The sequence below is a fragment of the Lissotriton vulgaris genome, chromosome 8 (assembly GCF_964263255.1).
Source record: "Lissotriton vulgaris chromosome 8, aLisVul1.2, whole genome shotgun sequence".
Lineage (NCBI taxonomy): Eukaryota > Metazoa > Chordata > Amphibia > Caudata > Salamandridae > Lissotriton > Lissotriton vulgaris.
Window position 1 is genome coordinate 1,305,698,011 of NC_141696.1, and position 25,089 is coordinate 1,305,723,099.

At 48.6% G+C, this 25,089-nt stretch overlaps 1 protein-coding gene across 1 annotated transcript in view; it reads right to left on the minus strand.

Annotated features, from left to right (window-relative positions):
• CUL5 (cullin 5) overlaps nt 1–25,089 on the minus strand; it is a 787,955-nt gene that overhangs the window by 268,454 nt on the left and 494,412 nt on the right. The window contains exons 12-13 of the mRNA XM_086935237.1: nt 10,858–10,990; nt 3,982–4,113 (exon numbers count right to left, since the gene is read on the minus strand). Of these exons, the coding sequence (XP_086791363.1) occupies nt 3,982–4,113; nt 10,858–10,990 (265 nt within the window). The remainder of the gene's footprint in view (nt 1–3,981; nt 4,114–10,857; nt 10,991–25,089) is intronic.

The following is a 25,089-nucleotide window of genomic DNA, read 5'->3' on the forward strand; positions in this document are numbered from 1 at the left end:
TGAGGTGGAAGCAGGGAGCACCTTTACCTTGCGCTATTTTAAACTTATTCTTGTGTGTCGTTTTTAAAATCATTGTGACTGGCTGCACTTACCCTTCCCTTTCCTCCTCACTTCGTTCACCCGTGCAGACAAGTAGGTACTGCTACAGGGACTGCGAGGGAACCGCCATCTTGGGAGTAGCCCGAGTTGCTGCTGTAGCCTTCCTTTAATCTACAGCTCGGATTGTATATAATGTGCATCCCTCCCCGGCCGCGCAGCGAGCGCGCCGATGGAGCGCCAAAGGCAAGCCCGCCTGCGCCGCACCGGGCCTAGGGGCTAGCCCCCCCGTCCCTCTACCTACACATTCTAAGGAGGCTCTGCTAAATCTACAAGACTCAGCCCGCCCCCTCTGCCCAGCTACCATCTCTTATTTAAAAGATTTGGGCATTTTCCAAACTCCATCCCATCCCCTGAGATCCCCGCTTCCAACTTCTCATCGGCATGGACAATGTAAGCCTGCATAGACTAACACTCTAAGGCTTAACGTTTTTTTACCTGAACACCAGATCCCTAGTAAAGCTTCAATTCGAGATTTTTCTTCTCCTTACCGTTCAAAAACCTGATATCTTACTTCTCACGGAAACCTGGCTTAACATTGAATCATCCCCAGATATGATAGCAGCACTCCCGGACAATTATTATATCCTACAGGTAGACCGTGATTCAGGGAAAGCAGGGGGTGGAGTAGCTGCTATAATCAACAAAAGCTACACATTTTCTAAAATGTCGTCTTTCGACCTCACTGCAGTTGATAAACTAGTCATTAAGCTTGACTCTAGTTCAGGATCACTTCTGGTTGTATTGATATATAGACCGCCCCAGAACATGCCATTATTCCCATTATCCCTGTGTGACCAACTGGCCACTTTGGTCACCAATTACACTAACATCTTATTAATTGGTGACTTCAATTTTTGGTTTAATAGTGAGCTTGCCGGCCCGTCGGCCAGAGCTCCTCACAGGACTTAATTTCAGTCATCATATCAATACTGCCACCCATACCAAAGGGCATATACTTGATCAGATCTGGAGTTTGAACCGAGATATCTCTTCCCCCGTTGTCTCCCCATGTATTTGGTCCGACCACTTTCTGATTCAATCTAACATCTCCACCCTTGAGACTAAAACAAATGCGACCACCAAGGAGGGTCTTATTAGAAAATGGGGCTCTCTAGACACTGCAGCCTTTTTGGAAAATTTAGAGAACACCATAACCCCCCCCCACCCGCCCCCCCCCCCCCCCCCACACACGGACCTAAATAAAACCGTAGTCAATATTTCCAAATCAGCTTGCTACTTCAAGCGACATCTATGCCCCACAGAAAATACTTAAAACTATCCGTCAATCTGACGCTCACAAATGGTTCTCCCCTGATCTCAAGGCAAAAAAACTGTTCGTTCGTCAAAGAGAGCGAGCATGGAGAAGATTTTATGATCCGCTCGAAAAAGTCCCTTACTTGGCTGCACGCGCTGACTATATGAAGGCCATTCTCTCAGCCAAAGCTGCCTTATTTTCTAACATAATTGAGCAGTCTAACAATAATTCTAAGGATATTTTTTCCTTAGTCAACAAACTTTTGAACCCGGGTAGAACCCAGCCCAAGCCGGTGGTTACTCAGGATTTCTGCAATACCCTTAACCAATACTTTTTGGACAAAATCGTGACTATCAAATCTAGCATTCCTATTACTACACTCGCCCCTTCGGAGTATACACATGTCTCAAATACTCGCCTGCTGGATCACTACCCCTCCCTGGACGTCCCCTGTCTACTTACCCTTCTGAATAGGGTAAAGTCTGGTTCCCCTCGAGATTGTTGTCCACCCTATATCTTAAAAAATGTATTTGCCACTTTTCCATCTCTTACTCTAGGTCTTCTTAACACATCGTTAACTTTAGGTATGGTACCCAACTCGTTCAAGGAAGCAGTTGTGGTGCCCCTCTTAAAAAAACTTAGAGCGGACCCCACCATCTTAGCAAATTATAGGCCAATCTCCCTTCTTCCATACCTTGCCAAGGTATTGGAAGCTCATGTTACTTCTCATCTTTCTAGTTTCATTGAACAAACCAACGTCCTGGATCCTGCCCAAGCCGGGTTTCGACCGGCCCAGTCAACTGAGTCGGTTATCACGCCAGTTCTGGATTCACTGCGTCACAATGCAGATATCCCCCAGGCCCAGGCCCTGGTCCTACTTGATCTGTTGGCTGCATTTGACACGGTCGACCATAATATTTTGCTCGACCGTGTCAGACTAGCGGGCATTTGTGGCTCAGCCCACGATTGGATCAGGTCATTTCTCAGTGATCGCTCGCAGGCAGTTGGTTTGCCTCCTTTTTCTTCCCCGGCACTCCCTATCACCTGTGGGGTTCCCCAGGGTTCCTCACTTTCCCCTATTTTATTTAATATTTATCTGCTCCCCTTGCTTCAGTCTCTCAAAACTTTCAAAGTTACCACCTTTAATTATGCAGATGATCTGCAACTCACTTTCACAATTGACAACTCATCGGACTCAATTCATTCATTTCAGAAAACCATGCTTTACATACGTCATTGGTTGGAAGGTAACCAATTGAAGTTAAATCCGGATAAAACGGAACTGGCCCTCTTTGGCAGAAGCCAGCTACTCTGGGGCCCACACTACTGGCCATCCGAACTAGGCCCCCCCCTACTCCGTCCAACTCGGTTAAAAGTCTGGGGGTGCTTATCGACAGAGACTTATCATTGAAACCTCAAGTAAATTAGGTGGTGGCGACATGTTTCTTTCAGCTCCGAAAAATAAAAAAAGGTCAGTCGGATGCCTACATAGTCAGCCTTGACCCAGGTGGTGATGGCCTTGGTATTGTCCCATTTAGACTACGCCAACGCCATCTACCTGGGACTCCCTGCGGCCCTCAGTAGGCGTCTGTAGATGGCCCAAAATCAGGCTGCAAGACTTATATATCGCCTCCCGCGCTGGCAATCTGCCAGACCTCTAATGAGGCAACTTCATTGGCTTCCTATCACACAGCGTGTCATCTTTAAAACCGCCTGTATGGCTTTTAAGACTTTGCATGCCCGTAGTCCAAAATTCTTCCAAGACCTCCTACTCAGATACACCCCTTCCCGCAGTCTACGATCTGCTTCGCAAATTCTCCTCTGTCCCTCGGTTCAAGTTCCAACGCAAGGGTGGGAGAAGATTCGCCACCCTTGCTCCTAAACTGGGGAATTCCCTTCCCTTGGAAATTTGTTCTTCCTCCACTCTGCTCTCGTTCAGAAGGCATCTTAAAACCTGGCTGTTTGTCCAATCCACGGCCTAACTATACCTCATCTGTTCAATCTGCAGTCATATAGCTCCTGTTGGTCAGCGCCATGAAACCTCCGGGTGTGCGAGCGCTATACAAAACCTTGTTAAGATAAGATAATCTCTGAAGGGCCTGAACAAGCATTAATCTAAAGCAAGTTTTTGTGTTAAACTAACAAAAGAAGGCGGCTAAGAGTTTTCAAGCCAACCGAGTTTTAAATTGGAATATTCCTCTTCTCACCTTAAATGTTCTTGTTGGTAAAGGGAATTAGTGTATTACTCCCTCAGAAAGTAATTTTTCTTAAGGGGAGAATAAGAGTGGAAGTGTTTTATACATACTGGCAGCAAACAAAATCAGCAGTTGATTAACTACATCGGTTTGATAGATTATATTGGCATTCTGAAAAGAACAGAACAAAAACATGCCAAACAATGGGGTATGATTTAGCAACTTAGGTATACAACATGTTGAAAACAAGATCTGTGAGAAGGATGCCATTTTGGCTGCCCTATGTAACACACATTGTAATGGGATAACTACTTCATGACCCTCAAATTACAAGAGGAGCGAGGAAATTAAAAAATCCAGTAGCTTTTTACACAAATATTAAATGTAAAATCAGCAATCAGACACACTCAGACAATGTTTTGGGGTACTTACTCTCAACCATTCCACCATGTTTTCTTCAATCTCACTATCAGCCGAGATGTCTAAAATCAACCGCCTTGTTAAGTGAGCTTTATGGTACCTCATGAAGACATCCTTATTTTGTACATATTTGAGTACAAGAAGCTGCAAGAAAATAAAAATGTTAAATTGTTCAGCTTTTTTTTTTTAATCGATAACCCAAACTTACAAACCCAGGACAGATGATTTACAACACAACAATCACAAGGATTACTTCAAACTAGCTGAAAACTTCACTGTTTTCCTTTTAGCTTCTTTCACTCCTTGCTTTAATTCCTCGACTGTGAAGTAATTCTTGCTGCGTCATAAGACTCAAACAATATACAATTTCAACAGTGAGCAGACGGAGTAAGATACCCAGCACAATCAATTTGTCACTGGAGTCACTAGAAGTAGCACTGAACCAAAGTTTAACTTGCAACACTCATTACCACACACTGCCTTTTACATATATTAATTATTAGAGAACAACAGTGGTTGTTTGTAATCATAAATGAAATGTACTTGCAATGTTGTAAGAGCTTATTTTGGATAGTGATATCAGAAGGGGACAACGATATCTAAACATTCTTAAGTTAATTGTATAAGGCATGTGAAATTATCAACACATTCCGCCAGCAGCACACACAAAAGTCTCATCTTCCAATCATCCAAAATAGGAAATTAACCAATGTCATTCTTAAGTAGGTATCTATCAGTTCACTGAACTAAAAAAAAACAAGGTTGAGAAAAAGTGAATAGGGTGATATCCATCAAGACCACTGTGATAAATTAGATGTATTTAAAATTCCTAATACCATTCATTATTATTATTTTTTTGATGTTATGATACTAGACCCAACCTATGTAGGTTATGACGAATGACAGTTTAGTGGGTAGAGACCAACAAAAAGACCCGCTGCCACAAATCCAAATCGGAGCTCTGCCTCCCATCCGCCAAAGGTCGAAAAAAATGATGACTTTGACGTTAGGGAAGGTCACTCTTAAATGAAGACAATTACGTTTATTGCTTACAGTACATGATTTTTTGTTATTTTACTTGCATGTTTAATTATTTATCACTTTTGTTCTACTATGAAACTGGCTAATAGGTGCTTATGTGGAGGAAGCTAAGTAAAGAGTCGGAAGTCTAGCTCTGTCTATCTTGCCATTCATTTTTCTGCCCAAAGCCCTTTGATATACTGAAAGAACAAGTTACTTACTTCCAGTAACGCTCTTTCAGGATGATACTCTAACTGCAGATTCCTCACCTTAAAATACTCCTCATGAGCCAGGCCAGATCAGGAAACTTGTTCAGCAATGCTCCAATGTCTTGCTTGTTGGCACGCTGTGGGATTGAATCACTTGAAAGCGACAGAGAAGAGTTGCATATGACTGCCACCCCAACGTGCTGACATCAGTTTCTTGTCTTTTATCTTTCCACGCCCTTAGACGCACAGAGTGAACAGTTGTTCGTACAATTGTGCTGAATGCTAACTTGGGAAATTATTAGATATTAGAAAGAAACCACTCTACAGAACATGGAGGTGGGAGGGCAATGAGGGTTCTACAGTTAGGTAGAGTATCCACCAGAGAGATCGTTACCAAAAGTAACTAACTTGTTCTTCTGATGAAAACTTCTAACCGCAGATTCCTCAACTTAGAATAGATACCAAATCAGTAAGTCTCCAGATGAAGTGTCTGTGGAGTGCATTCAGGCCATAGAGGCCTGCAGGACAAAGTAGGAAAAGTGTCCCTCCAACAAAACATGGCTGTTAAAGAAGTAGTGTTCCGTGAAAAAGCGCACAGACACCTATGTTACAGCCTGACAGATGTCAATGATAGGAATTCCATGAGCCAATGCAGTGGTAGCAACCTTAACCCTGCCGTAAATGGGCACACTCGCCTTCTGGAAGCTCTTTTTTGACCTGTGCAGTGCACTTCTTGATGCAGAGGACTATGCACCTTGACAGGGTCCTCCGCCGTTCTTCAATGCCTCTTGTGAAGGTAGATGGGGACTAAATAACACTGGAGGTGATAGGTTGCCCAACTTAAAAGGGAGTCACTACTTTCAGCAGAAATGCCACCTGAGACCTCAGCATCAGTGTGTCCCGGAAAGAGGTGGTGTATGGCACTGCATGTGGCTGGAGTTCACTCATCTGACGAGCTGACATAATTGCGATGAGAAAGACAGTCCTGAAAGTCAGGAGGCGCAGCAAGCAAATGTGCATCGCTTAAAGGGTGAACACACGAGAAACGTCAAAAACAAGTTAAGGTCCCATTGTGGCACCAAAAATGGTTTGGGAGAAAACACATTTGTCGAACCATTAATAAATCTCATCACAACACATGATTAAACAGGGACGGTTGGTAGATAAACGTAGAGACGCCAAAAAGGGCAGACAAATAATCTTTAACCCTTCCCACTGCAATGCCTTGCTGAACCTAAGATAAAAAAAAAACAAAAGAATGCTCCTAAGGGATCAGTCTTATGAGTACCACATCAGGCCACAAGTTTGTCCCAGCGCTGATATAAATGAAAATTGCTGAACGTTGCCTGACAACCAGGATGGCAACCACTACTTCAGTCAATTGCTATTGCTCAACCTCTGCGCATGAAGGTGTTGATTGTGTAGATTATGGTGGAGAAACTTGCCCCTTTTGCTGCAACAGAAGATCCTCCTGAAATGGTAGCCTATTAGATATGCTCATAGCCAGAAGTTCCATACTTCATGGCCCAATATGGAGCCACTAGGAGGACTTGGGGCAAATCGTTCTTGATCTTTTCCAGAATTCAAGGCAAGAAAGGCAGCGGTTGAGCAAGCCTACAGGGCTCCAGCGTTCCACTCCAGCCAGAGCTCATTTCTCAACAAGTTTTCTTGGAGGAAGTCCAACATGCTAAATTGTGGACATTCGACTTACAAAAATGCCGAAAAGATCTAGCCAGGATCTCCACATTGCTGGAAAATTCCTGAGCAACCTTGGGATATAGACGCTATTCATGATCTGCCAGATGCCGCCTGCAAGGCTCAACCGCTCTGACATTCAGGGACCCTTCCAAATGATTGATTTCAGAGTAATAACCTGGTGCTCCCAACCATCACCCGAGGTCCAGAGACTCCTGGTACAAGACCCAGGAGCTCACTCTGCCCACATTGCAGTGGTGCGGTCTGTGAGAACCTGCACTAACCTCCCCTTAATGTATAGCAGGAAGGCCTTCAGATTCAGACAAATATCCCAAAACTATCGGACACCAAGCGCCTTTGATCTCTAGCTGTTCTTCACTTTCCCCAGATGACCTTCTCTGCCTAGCAGGGATGCGTACACCACAAAATCTGGATCATAAACTGTATGTCCCGGGCTCACTGGGTAAGGGGGGAGGTCCTCAACTGTTCTGTTTTCAGGATAGCTCCATATGAATGTATGGCTCTATAGAAGAGCCAGGTGCGGCTGTGGCTCCTTTCTATTGAACCCCAACGATGACAGGATGGAGATGGCTCATAACTGACTGTGGTAAGCCTGCCTTCAACAGCCAGTCGTTGATGTTGGGGCAAACAGACACCCAAACGTGTGCAGCAACCATTGCAGTCCCTTTTGTGAACACACAAGGGATGCTGCAAAGGCTGAAGGAGAAACATGACAAATTGAAAATACTTCTGGACTACCTTGAACCACAGCAAATGTCTTTGGGACATGGGGGTATTTGAAAAATGAATACTGCAGGACCAAGGACAGCAGCCAATCACCCGGAACCAAGGCAGATATATGTGGACAGCCTAAGCATTTTGAATTTGTTCTTCCGCAGGAAGGCATTTACAGGTAAAAGATACAAAATAGGCCCGAGATTCCCAACATTCTTCAGCACATGGAAAGAGCAAGAGCAACAACCCTCTCCTCCTCCCGAGTCAGTCCCATTTTTTGGATAGCACCTTGGAGAATAACACTTTCATCTCTTGCAGCAGAATGGACAGGTACTCTTCTGAAATTTTCTCTTATGTGGGGGTAATACATGGCAAAAAGAAAGGCAAGGAATATCCATGTTGAACTATTTTTAAGACCCAGCTTTCGAATGTGATGAAGCGCCACCCTGGGAGGAAATGGTGGATCCTGCCCACCCAATGGATGCACATGTGCAACAAAGAGCAATCTAAAGTGGTTTGGTGACTGTTACAGAGAATGAAGAGAAATGCGAGGACTGATGACCCTGCTCGCCTACGCGCTAACTGATAGATGTGCAAACCAACTAGTAAACAAACTGCATTACTCAACTACGAAGCCAGAATGGCGGAGGAAAACATAAGCAAAAAGTCTCAATCCTCTTGATTCCCTATTGGGAGGAGTTCAGGGCAATGCATTGGTATTCACTTTGGTGGTGGAGGTCTGAATCACAAGGCTCTCTGGAAAGGACGTTTGATAAGAAGAACAGGATTGTCAGGAGCGGGCCTGTGGGCTGCACCAGGGATTTATCCAAATGGCCACCTAGGTATCAGTGAGTGCCTTGTTAAAAGTAGGTACAGACTCAAAAGTATCTGGTCCAAGCTGCAAAAGTCAGGATATTAGTTTTGGTCTTGACTAAGGATGGCTGTAAATCCAAAACTACCAGATAACCACTGCAAAGAAGGAACTTTAATCTATTGGCGACCCAAATGGCGAATCAAGCCTTGCCTTAGAAGAGGTGTACCTTCCACTGGCCTCTGACCTATCCATGTAGAAAACATCATCTGTGTAGTGAGGGGGAAGAAAGTCATTTCCCCATCTACATCCAGGGGTGCTCCTTGATCTGAAACAGAGCTAAAAGTATAATGGAGCTTCTGGTAGCATGTATGCCGTAGGAGTACCAGGTCAGAGTAAGAGTGTTTGACAACTGGTTGTGTTTTTGTAATTTCCCAGTGTGACATCAGTTGAGTATGAGCCGAAGTCAGCTGGATGTCTGACATCGGTTTCTGTAATGGCCACGCTTCCAACGCTGTGGCGCCTGTAAACGCATAAACGTGGAAGGAATAGATGCAGGTCTTCAAGCCAGAGGAGAAGCCTGTACCAGTGTCTGTGTAGGGCCTCAAGTTGGTCTTAAAGGGTCAGCTGTCACAGAGCATGGATCTGCCAGTGGTAACCTCACTGGGGGTCCTGGAGGTTCTTTGGGGCACAAGAGCACACCAGAGGGAACAGAAAGCGTGCCAGGAGCCCGGTTGAAGGTTTCAATCTTTTGTGCTGTTGCCAATGGCCCGGTAAACTCAGGGCACACTAGGATAAGCCAAGGAATCTGTGCTGCGAACAGTGACCACAAAGATGAACGACTCGCATCATGATGCTTTGCGCCTTTTCTTTAGATTCAGAGTGGCGCGATGGGGTTGAGCACCACTTATATTTTTTATATTTTCGCTTGTACTTTGATTTTGACTTATTGGAAAGGTCTGAGCGTGGTGATGACTGCTTGTGGGAATGGCCAAGGGAAATGGATCCAGTCCGCGCCGGTGACTTGAAGCAAGAACGGGGGCTTTCGCACAGGCTGTGACTTCTTGTATTTGGTGACATACAGAAAAATAATGGACTGGAAAGTGGCACGAGTAACTGCCAGGGGCTGAGATGAATTCAAGCATTCCTTCCATCCATCCATCACCTTGCTCTTGCAGTCTATGCCCCAAGTATGACGGGTATGCCCAGACTTGGATCCCATGCTCACTTAGCCATAGGACTCGAGCTATATGTCACTGTGGAGCCCTAAGGAGGTTGACGCCGGTCTGGTGTTGCCTGTGGCCTCTTCAGGAGGGGTCCTTACCTAGCAGTTCAGGATGGACTGTTCACATGAGAAGGATAATTTCAGGGCCACAAGTCTTTTGACGAGTGGAGGTTATCCTCAGCCATCAATTTTCTCTCTCTCTCGCTCTCTCGAGTGCCAGGACTTCATGGTCATACTAAGGCACGTATTAAATTTTCAACTGGCGGTAAGAACATCCAAACATCACAGACAGTCATAGTGACTTTTATTTGTTAACTTCATCCTTCTGCATTTGCTGCAATCTCTTGTATGTGGAAAGCCTACTCCTCATTCTCGAACAAAGTCAAACACATTTAAACTTGCATAATCCTTAGAACTATAACGTACTCTGAAGTCTCAATACCTGGGAATGAAAAAGTGCAACATAGGGTGTCAGGTGAGGTCGTGCAAATGATGTACTAGTCAGTGTTGCACAATATTGTGTGACACAAATAGGACCCACTACAAAATATTGAGGTCTCAGTCTGTGGATGGCAAAACCTTTTTGTCAATCATCTGCAATGTCTTATTTAGCAGAAGTAGCAGCTGCTCAGAGAATTTCTGATGGTTGGGAAAATAAAATTTCAAATTCTGGCTAAAAGACAGGGGTTGTAGCAAGTGTTATGTCCTGAAGGAAAAGTGGAAATGTCGTCCCCAAAAAGGTGGAAAAGTTTCATTGTGTTTTCACTGCTGTCAGCATCTTAGGGACTTTCACTTCATGCCAGGGAATTATTCATCAAAACACGTGAATACATGCAAGATTCATATTCAACAATCAATTATAAGTGAATACCTAAGCATATATGACCAGAAAGTCATATACCAACAATCAAAGTACTGCATTAATAATCTGGGGCTTTCAAACACACAAGCATTCATTTTGGAATTCAGGAATACACAGAGTGCTCAGTAACCAACCAACAACTAGCTACCAGATGTCAACAAAAACGTGAGTGATTTATCTAATTTTTAACACATTTTAATGTACTATAAGCTATTTGCAACAAAAACAAAACAGACTCAGTTTCCCCCACATGCTGAGGTTTAATAAAATAATATTTAAAACACAATTTGATTTATACCAGCATATTGTATTAGAAAGTGCACAAACATACCACTTCCTTAAGCTTTGCTTCAATTTCTTCAGATGTCAGTTTTTTACTGAGTGGCGTTTTTCTTAACAACATGTCACAGTAATTGGCTAACAGTTCGGGGCATTTTGATTCTGGTTGCGTCTTCAAGCCAACCCTGCAAACATTGAAAGGATAAGGGAAAGAACATGAATGACATTTGCTAAAAAACATATGGTGTTTATGCTGCCAAGAGAGAATACTTAGGCAGAATGGTCTCCTTCAGAACAAGATGAACTAAATATCAGTGATAATGAAAACAAAGCAATACAAATTAGCTCCCACCCCAGCGATCATACTGCATAAGAACTGTATAAGTTTTTGTTAAACTGGGATGTTCTCATTTGACAAGGAGGGGAAGCTTATATTCCTGATCAATTGTCCTTAATATTTTAAACAGAACGTACATTGTTCTGAAGGAAAAGGAAATATAAACTATAGATGAAGCTGGCTGAACTGTCCACAGGAAAACAACTTTTCAAATTAGATTAGTTTTGCACACTCACCATATTTGCATGATAAGCTGAATTTCTAACTAAAATTACAGTTTATCTAAGATCTTTATAAATCTCTTGTGGCTGTATGATTTGTCAGATTAGGTTTCTGAAATAGATGGAATGAGAAAATAAGTTACTTACCTGTAACTGTAGTTCTCCAGTATTGGACTCTTTCCTAGATTCACATGCTTGAATCATTCTCCTTCATAGAGATGGGAATCCCCAGAACCATAGAATTATAATACAATTTCAACCTATCATAGTCTATTTAAAAAAAGAGACCAAACTTATACTTCAGCCAATCAGGCTGCTTTGCCCTCTATAACACTCCTGAGAGAAGCTCCAGTCCTGCAGATTTTCCATAGTACCAGTGCTGCAGAACCACTGAGACTCTCAGAGGAGGAGGGTGGGTCGCACATGAATCTATGAAAGATTCTAATACTGGAGAACTACAGCTACAGGTAAGTGTCTTATTTTCTTACTCAAGTATTGGAACGTTTATAGATTCACATGCTTGAGTATAAAGCAGTAGTGAGACACCGTGAACTGTGAGTTGTTAGGAATATAATTCTATCCTTTTCGATGAGTCAGACAGCCCAGGGCCGTCCGACGTCACAGTGGGCGTGTGCGTCGGACGTTCAGGGGCCTTCCGATCTGCGCACGCGTAAGATTCGGCCGCACCCCGGCGGAATGTCCGCGGCGGTGAAGAGGTTAAAGAGATATTCCTTTTACACAGAATAAACAAAGACACAACCATTAACATATCTTATATTTCATTTAACATATGAAAATTTAATATGCTGTAAAGAAAACATTATATTATAAGCAATGTGAGGAACCAGTAATAGATTTTTGGGAAGAAAGAGGTAGTTAACCTTTCCCGGAAAAGATGTCTTAGAACCGCTTGGCCTGCAAATACATCCCCTTGAGGAGGTGAATCCAGGGAGTAGTGTTGCGTAAAGGTATGCGTAATCTTTCAGGTAGCTGCTCTGCAAATATACTGGAGTGTCACACCTGCTAACAGTGCCGTTGGGGTTGAAATAGTCCTTGTAGAGTGAGCAAGCACAGAAGTTTGTAACTGTTTTCCTGCTGCTTGATGCCAGAATTCAACTGCAGCAGATATCCATCTATCTATAATCTGTTTGGAAAGGGGATGCCCTTTCAATGGAGCGCTGTAAGCCACAAACAACTGGTTAGACTTACAAAAGCTCGTGGACCAGTCTATGTAGAACCTGATGCACCTTTTGATGTCCAAAGAGTGAAGAGCCCTTTCAGCCAGTGTTGAAGGGTTTGGAAAGAAGGTCCTCAAAATCAGTGGCTCATTGAGGTGGAAGTCCAAAGGGACTTTAGGGATACATTTTGGGTATGTATGTAGGATTGATTATCCTGTACTCTCTAAATTGTAAATATGTTCTTAAACAGTGAGGGATTGAATATCACCGACCCGTCCTGAAGACGAGACAAGACAAGAAATGCGACCTTCCAGGACAGGTAATTTAAATTCGCTCTGCGAGTGGGCTCAAAGGGGTGCTTTATGAGCTGTGATAGCATCGTTTTCCGATGCCAAGATGGAGGAGAAAGTCTGACTGGAGGGATGATTCTAAATAAGCTTTTGAGGAACTATTTGATTATTCTGGAGGAACATAATGAGGGCGTCTAAAATGAGAAATGGCCGCCAGGTGAACTCTGATTGATGCATGAGCTAAACCTAAATGTGCCAATTGCAATAAGTAAGGCAATATCTGTTCAGGTGAAGAGGACGGGGGATGTGTCCGCTCCTGTTGACACCATAAACAAAATCTCTTCCACTTGTGAGAATACAGTTTGTTAGTACGGTCCGCTCAGGCACTGGAAAGTGTCTCCCTTTATTTAGGAGGGATGGCCAGATGGGCGAATTCATTGTGCTCAGGAGCCAGGCCGATAAGTGAAGAGACTCCGGATTCGGGTGCAGGACTTGGCCCTCGCTCATCGTCAGGAGATCAGGTGAGTGCTTCAATTGGATAAGTGGTTTCTCAGACAGCAGTAAGAGTTCTGTAAACCAATGATGCCAGGCTGATGGAGCTATCAGTATAATTCTGCAAGGTTCTATCTTCATCTTCGTGAGAACCTTTGGAATTAGGGGAATGGGCGGCAGCGTAAGCAAAGATTCCAGACCATGCCATCAAAATGAATTCCCCCATGATCCTGGATGGTGAAGCCAGCTTGCAAAGAATAAGCCTTTGGTGTTCTTTGGGTTCCCAAAGAGGTCGCAATTGGGTCTTCCCTTCTGTGAGAATATATGGATGACTGATCTGATCCAGTTTTCGCTCGTGGCAAGAGGACCTCAGTCTGCTGAGAGTTTCCGCTATCTCATTTTGCTTTCTTGGGACATGTTCTGCTTATACATGCACTCCATTTCGGATGGCCTAATTTCAGATTTCTTTGACTCTAGACCGAGAGGAGAAGTGATCTACTCCTTTGTTTGCTTATATAGTGCATCGTTGTTGTATTGTCCGTTCATATGAGAACTCTGAGTTCTTTATCTTAGGGAGGAAAGATGGCAAAGCCAGATGTACTGCCTTAATCTCTAGCTGACTGATGAGGCTTATGCCACTTGCCGCTGGCCGGTAGGTCACTAAGCTATGCTACAAATACTTCCAAGGAAGCCCTGGCGATAATGACCAGTGGAGAGGGTTGAGCTGGGAATGAAAGGCCGCCTGAGAGTTGTGTCTGCGGAGTCCAACAAGCTAGGGCTTTGACCATGGCTGGAGTGACTTTAAAGATATCAAACACACCTGTCACTTGCACCCATTGGAGATCTAGTTCTTCCTGGAGGGGTCGCATCCTTAGCAGGCAAAAATGAACTTGAGGAATGCATGATGACAACACCCCTAATAATGACATGTAGAGGCGTACTGAAAGAAACTCTTTTTCTGAATGGACTTTGCTAACGTTATTAGCTTTACTTGTGTGTCTGATGTTGCGCAGGCTTTGTTGTTTATAGTATCTACTGTTGCACCCAAAAAGGTTATACTCCTTGATGGTTATGGGCTTGACTTATTCCAATTCAGAGTGAGATCTAGCTCGTTGAACAGGGCTATACAAGCATTTGTTGATTTTTGTGCTGCTTGACTGGAACGCACCCTGACAAGGAAGTCGCCTAAGTATAGGAACACCTGATGTTTTTGTTTACTTAGGAAGGCTGCTACAAAAGTCAGACACTTTGTAAATATCCTGAAAGCTGATTTCAGACCAAAAGGAAGAACCCTGAACTGATAGTGGCTGCTGGCACTGTAACCTTATGAATCTCCTAAGGATGGGAATGTGAAAATATACATCCTGCAGGTCGAGAGCTGACGCACAAGTTACTTTCCTTTGGTAACGATATAACGATAACGATATATCTGTAAGAAACAGTAGTTAGTATTAGATTCCTTATCTTAGAATATCCCCAGGCGTCAGACTAGATCCGGAAAATTGTGCGTAGCAGTACCCCTGTGCGTCGGTAGGCGTCGTCTGCGGCTCCGCGTCCGTCGTCGGGATGACGTCGCCAGAGTACTTAGACGCCGCCCTCGCGCGCTGACACCAGTTCTTATACACAGCTTTTCCGCGCCAGAAACGCAGAGCCATGATAAAAACCAACACTGGTGCCATGAAACTAGGGCCCTGAAAGGGGATGACCTTAACCCTAGAAAGCGGTTCGCAGAACGGGGAGGATGGGTGGGGCGGTAAGGAATCTAATACTAGCTACTGTTTTACAGATATATCGTTACCAAAAGTAAGTAACTTGTGCACCTGAAAGAAACAGGTTAGTATTAGATTCCTTACCTTAGAATAGATACCCCAGCAATACCAACCCCGGAGGTGGGTCTGCGAACCAATGATCACACCAGAAAGTCCTGGAGAACGGAATGGCCGAAAAAGCTATTTCTCCGGACTTGGCTGTCCAGGCAGTAGTGTCTTGCGAATGTGTGCAGCGAGGCCCACGTAGCTGCCTGACAGATGTCCTGCAAGGGGACTCCCCAACCCAGGGTAGTAGTAGCCGCCATGGCCCGAGTGGAATGGGCACGTAGTCCCACAGGAGGCTCCTTTTTAGCCAGAGAAGAACAAGCCTTGATGCACAAGACGACCCATCAGGAAATGGTCAGTTTGTGCACCGCCCGTCCCTTCTTAGCACCCACGTATCCAACAAAGAGTTGGTCATCCACCACGAACAGGCGTGTGCGATCCAGATAGTATGAGAGCGCAAGTTTTGGGTCCAGACGGTGGAGCCTCTCTTCCTCTTTCGAGGGATGCAGAGGCGGAAAGAAGGTGGGAAAGGTGATGGACTGCCCGATGTGGAAGGCTGTGACTACCTTGGGCAGGAAAGAGGGTCGCGTCCGCAACACAAATTTGTCCAGATGGACAGAAAGGAAAGAAGGTAGTGAAGAAAGAGTCTGGAGCTGACTCACTCTACTGGCAGAGATGATGGCAACCAGGAATGCAGTCTTAAGATTAAGGAGACGAAGAGGACAGTTATGAAGTGGCTCGAAGGGAGCGCACGACAGATAAGTCAGAACAAGGTTCAAGTCCCACTGAGGCATCACAAAAGGAGCAGGGGGAACATATGAGTGATGCCCTTCAAGAACCTATTTACAACTGGGGACTTGAAGAAAGAGGGCTGATCAGGGAGCCTTAAGAAGGCGGAAATGGCAGAGAGGTAGCCCTTGATAGTGCCCAGCGCAGAGCCCTGCTGGGCAAGAGAAAGAAGAAAGAGGAGAACCTCAGAAAGGGGGGCAGAGAGTGAATCCACAGCCTTTGCTGTGCACCATGCCACAAATTTGTTCCACCTGCAGGGGTATACCAATTTTGTGGAGGGACGCCTGGCTGCCAGAAACACATCACAGACTTCAGGAGGCAAGTCAAATGGCCTCAACTGTCGCCGCTCAATCTCCATGCATGGAGGTGGAGACTGGACAGGTTCGGGTGGAGGACCGTCCCCTGCTGCTGCGACAGAAGGTCCTCCTGAAGAGGCAGACGAATCGGGGGATCGACAGACATGCAGAGTAGCTCGGGATACCAGTATCTTTGTGCCCAGTCCAGAGCCAAAAGGTCGCGCCTGATCTTCTTCAGCACTCTGGGCAGAAGTGGTAAAGGCGGAAAGGCGTACAAGAGACCGCAACTCCACTCGCGACGAAAAGCGTCTCCGAGCGAGTGCCGCCTTGGAAATTTCAACGAGCAGAACGGATTACATTGCGCTTTCTCTTCTGTGGCGAATAGACCTAACCAAGGCTCTCCCCACTGCTGAAAGAGACCTTGCGCCATGTCAGAGTTCAGACGCCATTCGTGATCCATCATGCACCGACGGTTGAGTTCATCCGCCCTGGCGTTCAGGAAACCTTGCCAGGTGTTGAACCACCAGGGTCACGCCCTGATGTTCCAGCCACTGCCAGAGGCGCAGAGCCTCCTGGCATAGGGTCCACGACCCCACCCCGCCCTGTTTGTTGGAGTACCACATGGCGGTGGTGATGTCCGTGAACACCTGCACTACACTACCCCGGACAGAGGGGAGGAATGCCTTGAGTGCAAGCCGGATTGCCCGCAGCTCCAGAAGGTTGATGTGGAGCCAGGACTCCGCCGGAGACCAGAGGCCTCTGATCTCCGCCTCTCCCATGTGGCCCCCCTAGCCCTGGAGGGACATGTCCGTCACAACTACGTGCTCCGGCTGGGGTAGGGAGAGGGATCTGCCGCTGACCCAATCGCAGTCCGTGAGTCCCCACTGCAAATGTCTTGCAGTGCCCTCCGAGATCAAGATATGGTCGGACAAGGTGCCCTGATGCTGGGCCCACTGAAACTTCAGGTCCCACTGCAGAGCCCGCATCCGCCACCTGGCGTGATGCACCAGAAGGATGCAGGAGGCCATCAGCCCCAGAAGCCATAGCGTCAACCTGACCGAGACTCGGGATAACGGCTGAAAGATCGGAATCATAGCCTGAATATCCCGAACCCGCTGTTCGGGAGGATAAACCCGAAACTGCGCTGAGTCTAGAACCGCTTCGATGAAGAGGAGCTTCTTAGAGGGACACAGGTGCGACTTCGGCACATTGATGGAGAACCCTAGCAGGTTGGCCGTAGTCTGGAGGTGGCTGACGACTGTCTGGGGTGAGCTCGCCTTTAACAACCAGTCGTCGAGGTAGGGGAAGACTGAAACCCCTAAACTGCGCAGATGAGCTGCGACCACCGCCATCACTTTCGTGAACACCCATGGGATGCTGGTAAGGCCGAAGGGGAGCACGGTAAACTGAAAGTGCTCGTGGCCTACCGTGAACCGCAGGTAGCGCCGGTGGGCCGGCAGGACGGGGATGTGAAAATATGCGTCCTGCAAGTGCAACGCTACCATCCAGTCTTCTGGGTCTAGGGCAGCTAAGACCTGAGCCAAAGTCAGCATCTTGAACTTCTCCTTCCGCAGGAAGCCGTTGACGTTCCGTAGGTCCAAGATAGGGCGTAGGCCCCCTTTGCCCTCCTTGGGAACCAGAAAGTAGAGGGAGTAACAACCACACCCTACTTCTGGTCCAGGAACGCGCTCGATGGCCCCCTTGGCCAAGAGGGCCATAACTTCCTCTTGCAGAAGTTGCAAGTGATCCCCCGACACGCGGTGGTACTGCGGTGGCATGCTGGAGGGGTCGCCTCGAAGGGGGGGGGGGAGTAGCCCCTTCGGACGAATTGCAGCACCCACCTGTCCGATGTGATGGAGCGCCAGTGGAGGAGGTGATGGCGAATCCTGCCCCGACTGGTGTCAAATAGGCCTGAAAGCTCGGACTAGGAAGTCTTTGAGGCGGATGCTGCAGGGGTGGATGTGGACTGGCCGCTCCGTTGTCCCGTTACCGCCGCAACAGTAACCACGCCCGCCACCGCGCGGAATGGTAGTCTGCAGCCCGTGGTTGGCAGGACGTGTGGGGGCGCCTCTTCCGTGACCACGAAAGGAGCGCTGGGCAGAGTTTGCTGACGCAGGGCCGATAGGCCCAAGGCCTTGGCCGTAGCCCTGGAGTCTTTAAAGCGTTCCAGCGCACTATCTGCCTTGCCACCGAAGAGGTGGCCGCCATCGAACGGCATGTCCATAAGGGTGTTCTGGACATCGGCCGAGAAGTTGGCGGACCTCAGCCAGGCGTGGCAGCGAACCGCCACAGACGTGGAAATCGCTCTCCCCAGCGAGTCCGTGGTATCCAGTCCACATCGTATGGAATACCGCGCTGCGTCTCGTCCTTCCGCGAGGGCTTGAGCGAGCTTCACCCGGGCTCCCTCCGGGCACTCAGGCAGCACGGTTGCAACCGTATCCCACAGAGAGTGGGTGTAACGGCTCAAGAGGCACTCAGTGTTGACCGACCGCAATCCCAAACTAAGGGAGGAGAACATCTTCTTGCCGAATTGCTCATACCTCTTGGATTCCCGATCCGGAGGTGCAGTCGGGAATGCGGATTGGGAAGTAGAGGCCTGGATAACCAGGCTCTCTGGGGTGGGGTGGGTGGATAAGAAACTAGGGTCGCCCACGGCAGGGCGGTGGCGCCAAGCGACGATCCTATCTACAGGGGGACCTGTAGAGGGCATGGACCAAGTGCCCAACAGGATGTCCTTAAGAGCCTCATTAAATGGCAGTAGAGGCTCTGGGGAGCTTACCTGCGGTTTAAGGACCTCTGTGAGGATGTTGGACCTCCCCGTTGTTACGGGGAGCTCAAGAGCCAAGGCCTTGGCTGTCCTCATCAGCACCACACTATAAGTAGCCCCCTCCTCCGTAGCCACGGTAGGAGGGGAGACAAAACCAGTGTCTGGGAAGGTATCCAGGCCACTGGATTCCCCTAGTTCCTGCGTCCAGTCCTGAAATGTCTGGCACTCATGTGCCAGGGGGGTCCTCAGACCCCCCCCAGTCTCCCTCGTCGTGCAGGTCCTGAAAGTCAGGAGTAAAGGATGGACCCAGACCCTCGAAGAATTTCTCTTCGACCGGCGCCGAATGCGGCGTCGAGCGACCCGCTCTGGCGCCGGATCTGGACCGAGGGGTGTACCAGGGGCGGCGTTGTGCGAGGACGACGCCAGAGATTACACCCTAGGGGCCGACGCCGGCGGGGTCGTAAGGTCGACCTGCGGCGACCCGGATCCGGAACCAGATTCATCGGGGCCTTGCGGCGCCGGGACAAAAGTCCCCAACGGCGCCGGGGCCGAAACACCCGGCGGCGCCGGGGCCGAAGCACCCGGCCCGCTTTGGGCTCCCAGTCAGGGCCGCATGGCCCGAAGGCATCGCGGAACCCGACAGAGGAGTGAGCGACCTCATGGCCATAAGGAAGGGAGTCAGAAGAGCGATGACTTGGAGCCCGACGAGTGGTGTCGACTCGCCGAGCTGTGAGGACTCTGACCCCGCGACCGGTCCCTCAACCTCCTTCCGGACCGGGACCTCTAACGGCGCGGGCCGACTGCCGGAGCTCGAGGCGCTTACGGGACCGCTCCCGCCCAGCCTTCGACGTCAAGGCCCGACAATAGGGGCACGACTTGTCATCATGGTCGGGCCCCAGGCAATGTAGGCACCAGCGATGGGGGTCGGTAACCAACATCAGTCGGTTGCAGTCAGCACAGGGCTTGAACCCAGGCATCCCTACCGGCACTGATGGGAGTCGTACGACTCGAAACGGATCCAAAAAGGATCCAAAAAGCTTAGTCAAAAAGTGACTAAAGGTTAACACTTTCTCCGGACCTGCGCTTGCTGGCGCGGAAAAAAGAAGAACTGACGTCAGCACGCGAGGGCGGTGTCCAAGTACTCTGGCGACGTCATCCCGGCGCCAACGACGGACGCAGAGCCACAGACAACGCCTACCGACGCGCAGGGGGTACTGCTATGCAAATTTTTTCCAGATCCAGTCTGACTGGGGATATTCTAAGGTAAGGAATCGAATACTAACCTGTTTCTTTCAGATAAATAATCTTCATGGTTTAGATGTCGGAGAATACCTTGTAATGTTACCATGCCGAATGATTGTTTTTTTAGATATGTGTTGAGATCTCGGAGGTCGGAGATAGGCCGGCATTCCTCCAACTTTTTGCGAATCGGGAAGAAAAGGAAATAGAATCCCTTTCCTTGTTGCGAAAGAGGGGCCCTCTCTATCGCTCCCTTCTGAAACATGGTCTTGACCTCCAATTAGAGCAGTTGTAGATGTTTGGGAATGAAGGAGTGAGGTGGATTTCTTGGTGGGTTCTGAACAAATTCTAGGGTGTGGCCAAATTGAACAAGGTCTAGGACTCATTGGTCCGATGTTCTCTCTTGCCAACATTGGATGAACTGGGATATTCTTCCCTCTAGTCTGAATGGTGAGGAGATAGGGGTCACTGACAACGTCCAGCGTCCTTTCCCTGGCGTGCTGCTCTTCCTCTAGGAGCAGGTCGGTTTTAGGTCGCTTGTGGTGGTTGTCCCTGGAAATATTGTAGGCAAAACTGCTAGGAGGTAGATGTGTAGGAGGGATAGCAGTATTTCTGATAACCTCCCCTATATGATTGCAAGCCTCTTCCTCTGGCCCCACAAAGGGGCAAACCTAGCTGGGCACTTTTAGAAAGTGGGTATTATTTTGCTCCGTCATCCCGTGTGCCTCTGCTGGAATGTGGATTGCCTGTCTGGTTTTTGGCCGACAAATGGCTAGGAAGCAGGGTGGCTCCCGATAGTCTAGGTAGGTCAGGAAAGGGTTAAACAGACCTGGGGTACGATGGGAGGAAGAGGGAGGAGATTTCCTTGCACCTCAAATCAATCAATCAGAGTACTTGTAAAGTGCGCTACTTACCCGTGAGGGTCTCAAGGCGCTGAGGGGAGGGGGTTCTGCTACTGATCGACCACCCAGGTCTTGAGGAGTCTTCTGAAGGCGAGTAGGTCTTGGGTCTGCCGTAGGTGGGTAGGGAGAGTGTTCCAGGTCTTGGTGGTGAGGTAGGAGAAGGATCTGCCGCCGGAGGTTGTTCGTTGGATGCGGGTTACAGCGGCGAGGGCGAGGCAGGCGGAGCGGTGCTGGCGGGTGGGGGTGTAGAAGCGGAGTCTGCTGTTCAGGTAGGCTGGTCCGGCATTGCAGAGTGCTTTGTGTGCGTGGGTGAGGAGCTTGAAGGTGATCCTCTTGTCGGCGGGGAGCCAGTGTAGGTCTCTCAGGTGGGGGGTGATGTGGCTGCGGCGGGGGAAGTTGACGATCAGTCGGGTGGAGGCGTTTTGGATGCGTTGTAGTCGTCCTAGGTGTTTGGCTGGGATTCCTGCGTAGAGTGCGTTAACGTAGTCTAGTCTGCTGCGGACGAGGACCTGTGTCACCGTTCTTGTTTTGGTCGGGATCCACTTGTAGATCCTGCGGAGCATGTGGAGGGTGTTGTAGCAGGAGGAGGAGACGGTGTTGACCTGTTTAGACATGGAGAGAGAGGAGTAGAGGATGAATCTTAGGTTGCCTGCATTGTCGGAGGGTGTCGGTGCTGTTCCCAGTGTGGTCGGCCACCAGGAGTCAACCCAGGCTGAGGGGGTGGGTCCGGGGATGAGTACCTCCGTCTTGTCCGAGTTCAGATTCAGATGGCTGTTCCTCATCCAGTCGGCGACGGCCTTCATTCCCTCGTGGAGGTTGGTTTTGGCGGTGTGCTGGTCCTTGGTGAGGGAGAGGATGAGCTGGGTGTCGTCAGCGTAGGAGATGATATTGAGGTCGTGATGACGGGCCACTTGTGCGAGGGGGGCCATGTAGACATTGAACAGCGTTGGGCTGAGGGATGAGCCCTGGGGGACACCGCAGATTATGTCGGTGGCCTCGGATTAGAAGGGCTGGAGGCGGACGCTCTGGGTTCTGCCGGAGAGGAAGGACGTGGTCCAGGCAAGGGCCTTCTCTTGGATTCCGGCTTCTAGGAGGCGTGTCTTTAGAGTGTGATGGAAGACCGTGCCGAAGGCGGCTGACAGGTCCAGGAGGATGAGTGCTGATGTTTCGCCATTGTCTAGTTGGCGCCTGATATCGTCTGTGGCGGCGATGAGGGCTGTCTCGGTGCTTTGGTTTCATCTGAACCCGGACTGAGACGGGTCCAAGATGTTGTCTTCTTCCAGGTGGCGGGCCAGTTGCATGTTGACGATTTTCTCGATGACCTTCGCCGGGAACGGGATCAGGTAGATGGACCGGAAGTTCTAGAGGTCCTTGGGGTCCGCCTTAGGCTTCTTGAGGAGGGCGTCGATTTTGGCGTGTTTCCAGCTCTCCGGAAATGCCGCTATTTCGAAGGAGATGTTGATGACCTTCCGTAGTTGGGGTGCGATGGCAGCGTATGCTTTGTTGAATACGTGGTGTGGGCACGGGTCTGACGGAGATCCTGAGTGGATGGAGTTCATGACCTTGCGTGTCTCGTCGTCGTTGGTCCAGGAGGTCAGGCGGTTGCGCTGGTGGTGTTCACAGGGAAGGTGGGGTCTGGCGTAGTCGGGGCGGTCATAGTGTTAAAGAGGTCATGGATGTCAGCGATCTTGCGGTGGAAGAAGATGGCCAGTGAGTTGCACAGTTCTTGTGAGCGCGGTATGTCGTTGGCGAGTTCCTTTACGATGCTGAAAAGTTCTTTGCGGTCGTGTGCTTCGTTATCCAGGCGGTCTTTGAAGGAGGATCTCTTGGCTAATCTGATGAGGTGGTGATGTCTGCGGGTGGCCTCCTTGTGGGCTGCATGGTTGTCCGGAGTGCGTTCGTGGAGCCAGAACTTCTCCAGTTTCCGGCATACGCGTTTGGAGGTCTGCAGCTTGTCGGTGAACCAGGTGGCTCTCTTGCTGGCGTGGTTGTTGGAGGGTTTCTTGAGTGGGGCGAGGGTGTTGGCGCAGTCGTCGATCCACTGTCTGAGGTTGCGGGCTGCGGTGTCCCGGGTTGGTGTGGTCGGTGGGTGAGTGTAGCGCGAGGGTGGTGATCAGCTGGTCTTCGGTGACTTTGCTCCAGCAGCGGCGAGGTAGCTCTTGGGTGTGATGGTGCGTGGTTGGTTTATTGCAGGTGAAATGGATGAAGCGGTGGTCGGTCCAGTGGAGTTAGGTGGTGTGGTCGAAGGTGACGTGGGTGCCCGTTGAGAAGACAGGGTCCAGCTTGTGGCGCGTGGGTGGGTGCGGTGACGAGTTGTCTGAGGCTGAGGTTAGCAAGGTAGTCGATCAGGGTGGCGGAGTCGTTCTCGAGGTGGAAATTCAGGTCCCCGAGGAGGATGTAGTCCGTGGAGGCGAGTGCGTGGGTGCTGGCGAGGTCGGCGATGGAGTCAAAGAATTGAGCTCGGGGTCCGGGGGGTCTGCAGATGAGTGCTCCTCTGAGGGTGATGTTGGGGTCGGTGTGGATCCGGAAGAGCAGGTGTCCGGCGGTGTTGGGGGTGTCGTCTGCGTGGGTGGCAAACAGAAGAAAAGCAAAATCGACGACGTCTACGATGCCTCTGCCGACTCCGTGTCCTGCACCGCCGCAACACGACCTTGGTCTCACCGATGACGCCTGTTGACGCTGCCAACGAGCCGCTGCTCGCACCGCAACCTGTGGGCACCACATTCCGCACCGCCTCACTTCACAATGAAGCTTTGGCACCACAGAGAGCACCGCCGCAACGCGACCTTGGTCTCACCGACAACGCTTGTTGACGCTGCCATCGAGCAGCTGGTAAACCAGGTTGTTTTCACTTAATCTATACTAGAAGATTGCATTCTGGTAAAACGTGAAGGCTGCTCTCCACAGCTACCACTTAGATAGCTTTCTAGGACCTCTTAAATCACCATAAGGGTTGTCTGGGCTGGTGCAAGGTGCCCACTCACATTAGTGGCCATCATATACCATGTCAATCTCTCACACTTTGGAGGTCCGATTCGGAGTCATCATTATTTTGCACAACCATGCCACCTTTGTTTGGACCCAGCCACATGCAAATCAGTCTTGACTCTTCTCCAATATTAACAGCCCAGTCTGATCTGCCAGACCAGATGCTCTCTGAAACGAAATGCGAGCAACCCAAAACAGCAGAAGAGGCGGTCTTTTGGTAGGACCTTATAAGAAATCAGAGGACCCTTTTCTCTCATGAGGGTCAGCCCAACGGAAGGGCAATAGGGGAGGGATCCTGAGAGCAGCCAACCCCATCAAAGAATTACAGTGAGAAATGAAACATTGATACTTTAAGACTGAGAGGGAGCGTGGCATTCTCCAGCAGGTTGAGATAGGTGACAGGAGACTCCTGGGTGTTGCAGGTGGTTTCCACATGAAGTTTTATGGCCCTCCAAAGAAACAGGGTTTTCCCCCATGGCTATGGTTTTTAAGGGGAGAAAGGTCATAAACAGATCAAGCTGTCAAACAGATACTTCCGAAAAGGGCCATCAACGTAACTGTTCTCCACCCAAACATATTCTTTAAGCATTTTATTTTTGGTTCAGATGGAACTAAGGTCACTGCCACCTTTTGGGGAGTCAATGAATGCATAGTATCATCACTTCAAGGCCAAGAGAATCCATCTTCTGGGAGATATCCTCATTAGGCCTGAATCCTCATCCATATCTTAAAGATGGTTATCTTAAGATGCCCATTTATGCACCGCAATGCAGATTCTATGTCAGGACTGGAGGCTCCGATTATGCTAGATCTCTGTCCACTTTATTATTACAAAATTTCACAGAGGCCAGAAAGATGAAAACCAACTCGTCTTTGAATACTTACAAGAAAAACATCAACTCCCATAACTCCAGGGAGGTCTCCGGGAACATAGTCCTTCCATTATGTCCATCACATATTCATTACGTAGC